Below are 8157 nucleotides of genomic sequence, written 5' to 3'. Positions count from 1 at the left end.
TTAATTGGAGGTAAGAGTCTCACAGACTTTCCTGCCCAGGCTGGCTTTGAACCGTGATCCTTAGATCTCAGCCTCCTGAGTAGCTAGAATTATAGGCATAAGCCACCTGTGCCTGGCTTAAATGGACTCCTTTTGACATAGGAATCCAGCCATATCTCTCCTTAACACACCAAAAGTAGAAGACTAAATTGCTTCAGTGGTTACAAGCTGCTTCATCCTGGCTCTGTTACCTCTCTGACTTCATCCTTCCCACATTTAATCTGTTCAAACTATGCTGGCCTTTGGTCTCCTTGACTCCAGACATCTCCTGGATCTTGGTAATTCCTTCTGCCTAGACATTTTTCCTAGGAGTCTTTCTCCCTTTTATTATTTCTGAAATATTGCCATCCCTAACCCACTGTATTTAAACTGCATGCCCTCATGCCTTCATTCTCTATCATCCTCTCATACTTTTTCTCCTCAACAATTACGTCTAACTAATAAACTATGACTTTGCTAATATAATTTTATTATTTTCTTTCTTTCCCCATTAAAGAATAAATTTCATGTGGCCAGGGGACTTGTCTGGGTTTCACAAGGAGGACTAGAGTCAGTACAACAAAGGAATGGGCCATTGGCCACTGATGACAGTCTCCCTCTTCTCTGCAGTCCTCCCTTAACCTTTACCCAGGCAGTCTGGATCTAGGCTTTGCAGGTTCTGCTAGAAATCTGGATCTGGCTGAAGGAAGAAGTTTAGAAGGCTGGGGTGAGACAGAACTCTGTTTATCCTAGAAAAGAAGTCAGATGCAGGCAACAGGGGCCCCTGCCAGCTCCTCCCAGAAGTAATGGGGGGGGGTGGCAAGCTGGTGAAAGAAAGAAAGAAAGAAAGAAAGGGAGAGAGAGAGGGAGGGAGGGAGGGAAGCAGGGAGGGAGGAAGGGAGGGAAGCAGGGAGGAAGGGAGAGAGAGAAAGAAAGAAAGAAAGAAAGAAAGAAAGAAAGAAAGAAAGAAAGAAAGAAAGAAAGAAAGAAAGAAAGAAAGAAAGAAAGAAAGAGAAAGGGAGAGAGAGGGAGGGAGGGAGGGAGGGAGGGAGGAAGGGAGGAAGGGAGGAAGGAAGGGAAGCAGGGAGGAAGGGAGAGAGAGAGAAAGAAAGAAAGAAAGAAAGAGAAAGGGAGAGAGGGAGGGAGGGAGGAAGGAAGGGAAGCAGGGAGGGAGGGAGGAAGGGAGAGAGAGAGAGAGAGAGAGAGAGAGAGAGAGAGAGAGAAAGAAAGAAAGAAAGAAAGAAAGAAAGAAAGAAAGAAAGAAAGAAAGAAAGAAAGAAAGAAAGAAAGAAAAAGAAAGCTGCTCCTCTAGAGCTCTTCACGCGTTTTCCAGGCTAGAAGCCAGATCCAGGCCCCATCGGCAGCCCACAGCTAAGACCAGCACTCAGGCCTGGGGCTCCAACTCCCAGGCGGATGATCAGAACAACACCTTCCCCCCACCCTCACCCCTGCAGGACGATCAGACCGACACCACCCCCCACCCCCACCCCTGCAGAGCTGTGGCGACCTCGAGGCACAGCTGAGGAGCCTTACGGAGCTAGGAGCTACTCAGGAGGTGGAGAAGAATCAATGCAGCCTTTGTGTGGAGTGGTTTCCTAGCAAGAAAGAGTGGGGCGTGGGAGGGGCGACCCAACGGCCCGGACCCGCCCCGCAGACTCGGGATGTCATAGGGCTGAGAGACTTCTTGACAAGTAAAGGTGGGAATCTGTGGCCCAGGCGGGAATCTGTGGCCCACCGAGAGGTGCATCTACTTGGACTGGCCCTGCATCTACTCAGATCCGGCGTGTCCCCTGCGTCCTGGAGCAGAAGAGAGACACCTTTTGTTCAGAACAACTTGAAAAGGTCAGGATCAACTTTTATGGGAGGAGCCAAGGTAGATAGGTGGGGCTAAAACCTAGGGATGGCACTGACCAGAGATTCCCAATGGGGGGGGGCGGCACGGGGGGCGGGGGCGAGGGACGGGGGTGGGGGGGGGATCCTGGAGGCCTGGAGGAGGGCCAGACCAGATCCTGGAAGAAAGCTCAAGTCATCAGAATGGGCCAGGGGGAGGGGAGGGGAGGGGCGAGGAGAAAAAGAGAGAAGGTAAAGCCGGTCCAGGGCACCAACGTCCTTACAGGGGAGAGTGTCTACAGGCAGGATTAGGAGTCTGCGTTTGTGACCACAGAACTTGTGGTTATGCTAGTTCCTCTAGCAGTACCCTAGGGGTTCAGTGGGTGTCTTGGGTCCTTATAACTTTGACGTGGACGAGGCATCCTCCATAACAATGGAAAGGTCTGTGTGCTTGAGAATCTGAGGCTTGAATCTGAAAATGTCAGTCTGGTCCCGAGCTCCAACTCTCTTCAGCTTCCTTCCTTCCTTCTTTTTCTTCCTTCCTTCCTTCGAGCTCCAGTTCTCTCTTTCTTTTCTTCTTTCTTTCTCTCCCTTCCTTTTTTCTTTCTTTTCGTCTGTCTGCTCAAATAGAGACCTAGGGCCCCAGGAGTCTGGGGAAGAAGGGCGGGGAGGTGGTTGTGCTGGACTTGTCAAGTGTTGACTCGCTAAATCACTGACCTCCGGATCCTCTTCTCTCTCAACCCAGCTCCGTCCACCTCTCCCAACTGAGCTGCTGGATTTGGACCCTCTCGGCCCTACGGATCTCCAGGTTTCCTTACTCCCTCCCTACTGCATGTGGCTCTTGGAAAAAGCTGGCTACGGGGTGGGGACCGCGGAGCCCGGAGCCCGGTGGGCCCCCTCCAGGCTCTTCCCTAGGCGCCGCGCCCCGGCCCCGCCGACGCGCGCCTGCCCCAACGTCCTCACCCCGGATCGCATCCCGCAGTTCTTCATCCCGCCTCGGCTCCCCGATCCCGGCGCCGCCGCCGCGTCCCCGGCCGGGCGCGACGCGGGAGGGCGCAGCCTACTGGCCGCCTGCTCTCTGCCGCACCTGGCGGGCCGCGAAGGCTGGGCCTTCCTGCCCGAGAGCCCGCACACGCGCCGGCGCGAGTCCCTGTTCCACTCGCCGCCGCTGGGCCTGGCCGCGGGGCTCCCGCCTGCGCACTCGCGGCTGCACGTCTCCGCCCCGGACCTGCGCCTCTGCCGTGCCCCCGACAGCGACACCGCCTCGTCGCCCGACCCGTCGCCCTTAGGTTCCCCGGGGCCGCCCAGGCCGCGCTTCCTGGCCCCAGAGGCGGCCGGCTCCAGGGACCCGAGCCCCCGCGCGCCGCGCCGCGCCGCGCCGCCCCTCTTCCACCTGGACTTCCTCTGCTGCCAGCTGCGGCCCACCAAGGAGAGCGTGCTGCGCCTCGGGCCCCGCGGCGGGCAGCTCCGGCTCTCCGCCGCCTACCACGCGGGACCCGGGCGGCTGCGGCTGCGCCTGGTGAGCGCCGAGGATCTGCCCCGGCCTCGGCCCGGGCCCGGGAGCGGCGGCGGCGGCTGCTGCGTGGTGCTGCGGCTGCAGCCCCGCGTCCGACCGCAGGCCCAGCGCAGCCGCGTGGTGAAGGGCAGCGCCAACCCCATCTTCAATGAGGACTTCTTCTTCGACGGGCTCCGCCCGCCAGACCTGGCGGCCCGCAGTCTGAGGGCAAAGGTGCTGGACAGGGGCGCAGGGCTGCGCCGGGATGTGGTGCTGGGGGAGTGTGAGACGCCGCTTATTGCCCTGCTGCCCCCCTTGGGAGGGGGTCTAGGCCCAGGGTCCTCCCTGGCACCTGCCCATCTCAGCCTGTAAACGGAGACTGGGGGCACCTCTGGAGGTTTCCTCTGGGTCCGCGGTGATTCTTACCCAGGGTGTATTTATTTTTGTTAATAAAACGTCCGTTTGTCTCTAGTTCCGTTGTTGGTGCCCTACTGCCCTGGAGTTCGCAAGCTACTTTCGGGCAGGCTGTACACAAAACGGAAGGAGCTCTTCATTCGGATTATCTGAGCAGGAGCAGACCTTCAGTCGTGGTTCTCAAACTTGGAGGAGTTTCGCAATAACCGAGCATCAGAAATCCTGCAAGAGCGAGTTAAACCTACAGAATCCTGACCTCCAACGCAAAGGGCTGTTACTCCAGAAGATCTGAGCTGATAGGTCCCAAGGCCCCTGTCCAGCAGGGCCCTAGATCTTCAAAAAACCGGAGGGCTCTTTGGGTCACCCCCAGCAAGAGCTCTGTAACAAAAGGCAGCAAAAGCCACCTTCCCCTAGAGGTTCCTGGAGGATTTCGGGGGGGAATTAGCCCTTTTCTTCCTCTTTCCCTCTTACCCCCTACATCTGTCCTGAAAACAAATGACATCCTTGCACCTTGGGAGTGGGTCAGGGGATATCACACAAACACACCTGTGTGTGTCCTTTAACCTTCCTGTCTCCCTCTTGCCTGTGTCTTTCACACCTATGCTTCCTAACAGCAAGACTGGAGCCAAGAACAAGAGAACAGCATTTAGATATCCAAAGCCTGAAATAGAATGTCCCAGAGATGGAGAAGGAGAGCTACCAGAGTATGAGAGTTGTTCTCAGCAAAAGCTAACCTGGCCAGGAGGAGGAGGAGGAGGAGGTAAAGGACAAAAAAGTAAATGTGGGTCAGATTATGTTTACCTCTTACCTGAATATCCTTTACGTCAGCAATGACCTTCTTCTCTCTACCTCCACCTTCCTGGGAACTGGTTCCTCTTGGCTCAGGTTAGACTCAGGGGAAGGAAGGAGGAGAGAAGGCACTGGGCCAGTCTACCTTCCTCCTCCCTCTTGGGCCCTTTCTTACTTCCAATGGTCGCAGATTTACACTGCTCCAAGGCTAAGCCTTCTGAATCTGAACAAAACTATAGAACCCGAGCTCAAAACTCTAAGGACAGGCACACACCCCTCTATTCAGATGGTTCCCTATTTCCTTCTCCCCAGGCTGATTAGATCCCCACTACTTGTGCCCTAGACCTAGGAAACCTAGCTCCAGATATCCACCAGGTGGTAGCATTGACCAGATGATCATAAGTGGCAGGAGCTCTGCACAGATTAGCCTCATACAAGGAAATGTTCCAACAATTTGTCAAGTCAATTGTTCTCTCCAGCAACTGCCGTAGAGGTGCAGTCCTATTGTTATCCAATGTGACCTTGAGCTTGACTCAGCTAAGCTAGTGAAGAGGACTTGAACTGGGAGAGACTGGCTCCAGAGTCAGTACTCCTCATCACCTCACTATAAAATTCCCCAGGTGCTACCTGATTCTAGCTCTGTTGGGTCGCTCTGAAAGGGTCTTCCTTGCCCACGAGGATAGCTCTCCAATCATCTCACACCCTAGAAGTTGGAATACATAATGGTGGTCTCTTGAAGCCTACCTGAAGGTCTAGCTTTATCTCTCTGACTGTATTGAATTTGTACTTCAGCCCTAAAATCCTCCCACTGACAATCCTTAGTGAATAGCTGGATTTGGAAGTATCTGGAATGAATGTTAAAGATCATAAAATGTTCATTTGTAACTTTTCAGGAAAGTCTATGAGGTGCCAGACCTTGGATAAAGCAGTGATCAAAACAGACACAGAAATCAGACAAATTGCAAAATGAACACTATCACTTGGTGATAGGGTATGGAGGGGAAAAGAAACAACAAAGGAAATAGAAAGTGGTGGTCAAATAAGGAAAGGGAGGAACAGAAAATGGAAGAGAGGGAATAAAATACTTATTTGTAACTGTGGTACTTTGTGCTAGGTCCAATACTTTACCCATGCCCTTATCTCTGTCATCACAACCACTCAGTAAAGTAGATACTATTCCTATTTCACAAAGGAGAGAAGAGATCAGAGAGGTTAAGTAAACTGCCCCAGGGTCAGCCTTGGCTTCAGGAAAGGTTTCTGACTAAGATTCTACCAATGTACCTTCAGCTGCAACCCAGGGGCTCATGGGAAGCTATAAAGTAGAAAGCAGTGCTCTCGGCATGCACAGCCCACAGTGGCTTGTGATGGGGGCTACACCATCACTGGAAGAGCCACAGACACATACCCGAGGGGCATATGAGTCAAGAAAAGCTGTCCTATGTGCAGACTGCTCAAGCTGCTGAGCGCCTCCAGCCAGGCAAGCCAGGAATAGTGGTATTGCCACTTCTGATTGATGTGGTCACTGAGGGCTTTGAAGGGCCTCAAGGCCCACAGCTGATGCCCAGCAGACCACATCGCTACAAGCCTTTTGGCTCTAGAAATCAGAGCTCCAACCTGTCAGTGCTTTTCAACGCTTCTAGGTCTATGTGACTCTCAAGTTGAATTGATTTGGATGAACGGTTTGAAGAGGGTCACCAAAGTTCAAGGCCAGGGCTGGGGCTATGGTGGCCTTTGTGACTACAAGGGGAGGTCTGGAGGCAGCGAGATGAGAGGCTACAGCTATTTATGGAGTCTGCATTGACCTTTGGTCAATGGTTGAAACTCTCTCCCCTCCTGAAGTCATTCTGGTAAGTTGAGGGCTTCTCAGGTCTGGAGCCCCTCAGACCCAAAAAAAAGCAATCCCTTATCACTGAGGCAGCGTCTTCCGGGCAATTGCCTGCCATGGATGGGGCTAGAGCTGTGTGTGGCATCACAGGCTCTGAACCCAACCTATTTTCCATCTTTACCCCCTAGGCCCTCCCTGGAAGGACAGGCTTGTTCTGAGCTTTAAGTGGTTTCTGTGGTTTAGGGGGTGGGGAGGAAGGGAAAGAAAAGTTGGTGACTACTCCCCAGAATCAAGCCACCACCAGCAGCCCCCCTCCAGGCTGTTTGCCCCCTGCTTTGAGATTCCCCAGCCTGATAAAGGGACTGGGCACGTGGGGGGAGGGGGGTTGAAATGATTCTCTGATCCCTATCAGCCTCTTCCTTGCATAAGAATGTACGACTGTATTTGAGGAGGAAATAACCAGTGCTCAGTTTTGAAAGGACTGATAACCTCCGGAAAGGGGCTGTGATTACAGCAAATGGGAAGGAAGGGTTCACTAGAGAGGCCATTTCCCAAAAGGGTAACCTAAGTCCTTTCTTCCCTTGAAGAAAAAGAACCCAAACCATCCATATTTTAGAGCAGAGAAAGCTTAGCCTAGAGGCTAGACCCCTGCCTTCCCAGCCCTCCAATCACTTCCTGCCCACTCCACACAGCAGGCAGGAAGTGGCCCTCTGGAAGTGGTATCTGGAGATGTGGAGACCCAGCCCATCCACAAGCATTCTGCATTCTGCATGACCACCCTCCCCCCACACCCTGTGGCTACGGTTTGGGGGAGGGATAGTGTCATGGAGGAAGAAAAGCCTAAAGAGGAGAGGAGATGGAGGGGCAACCTGGAGAGGCACGGAAAAACCAAAGAGCCAGGGGCAGACGGACCAGGAGAGAAAGAGACAGGGACACCACGCTCTTCTTTCTGGGGGAAAGGAAAACAGATCTATGCTGCCTGCACTCTCCTCTCTTGCTACCTCTTGCCTACTCTACTTACCAACCCTCCCCCCCCCCAGGGTGGGGTGATGTTTCCAGAGCTTGGCATCTTACTCCAAAGCTGCCCAAGAGGTAGAGCCCTGAAACAGACTATCATTGTGTTCTGAGCAGAGTGTACCATGGACCTGTGTTTATCAAAAAAAGGACATGGGGTACCAACACATACCCTCAGACTCTCAGTGCCAAAGGGACCTCAAAATCTACCCTCCTTTCTTCTTCCCCATCTTCCTGTCAACCACCCCAGGAGTTAGAAAGTCCTTCTCATTTTCTAGTCCTTATCCCTCGAGCTGCAGCTCTTGGGAGACTCTGGGAGCTACCCTGGGACAGAGGTGCTGATGGTAGCAGAGTGTGAAGTTCCAGGGCGGGGCAAGAGCAGAGGATGATGGTGCGAAGGGATAGCTGCCTGCCCTCTCCACGCCAGGTGCCACGTGCATCAGGTGGGGGGAGTGGGCGAGTCACGAGGCTGTGTCGTGGCTGGCTCCTGTTCTGCTGTTTACCAGCTGGGAGAGAGCAAGAGGGAGGAGGTGCCAGGGAGCCTTCCCTGAAGCCTGGCCCCTGGCCAGCTGCCTGTTGAGTAACTAGGAGTGCCAGGCCCAGCTAATCAAACTCTGGGCCGATGCTGGGCAGGAGAATAGCAACATCTCCACAGAAGCCTTGCTCCTCAGTGCTCCTCAGACTCCAGAGCAGGCCTCAATGAGGGCAGGCTCAGACTTGGGGGGGGGTCTCCATACAACCAGTCCAGTGTAATCCAGACCACAGGAAAGGG

The 8157-nt window shown here is 53.8% G+C and overlaps 1 protein-coding gene across 3 annotated transcripts; it reads left to right on the top strand.

Moving 5' to 3' along the window:
• Positions 1–1571: 1571 nt before the first annotated feature.
• C2cd4d (C2 calcium dependent domain containing 4D) lies at positions 1572–3808 on the top strand. 3 transcript variants are annotated; one of them, XM_070014070.1, is made up of 2 exons: positions 1572–1860; positions 2594–3808. In XM_070014070.1, the coding sequence occupies exon 2, from the start codon at positions 2681–2683 to the stop codon at positions 3713–3715; it is 1035 nt and encodes a 344-aa protein (XP_069870171.1). In that variant the 5' UTR covers positions 1572–1860; positions 2594–2680; the 3' UTR covers positions 3716–3808. The 3 variants fall into 3 exon arrangements, with proteins under 3 accessions (XP_069870171.1, XP_069870172.1, XP_069870170.1); XM_070014071.1 differs by lacking the exon at positions 1572–1860 and adding an exon at positions 2084–2100; XM_070014069.1 differs by lacking the exon at positions 1572–1860 and adding an exon at positions 2208–2289.
• The last annotated feature ends 4349 nt before the right edge of the window (positions 3809–8157 follow it).

The sequence above is a fragment of the Dipodomys merriami genome, unplaced genomic scaffold (assembly GCF_024711535.1).
Source record: "Dipodomys merriami isolate MVZ:Mamm:240054 unplaced genomic scaffold, mDipMer1.0.p SCAF_92, whole genome shotgun sequence".
Lineage (NCBI taxonomy): Eukaryota > Metazoa > Chordata > Mammalia > Rodentia > Heteromyidae > Dipodomys > Dipodomys merriami.
Note: the sequence above shows the minus strand (reverse complement) of the source record. Positions and strands in the feature narration are given on the sequence as shown.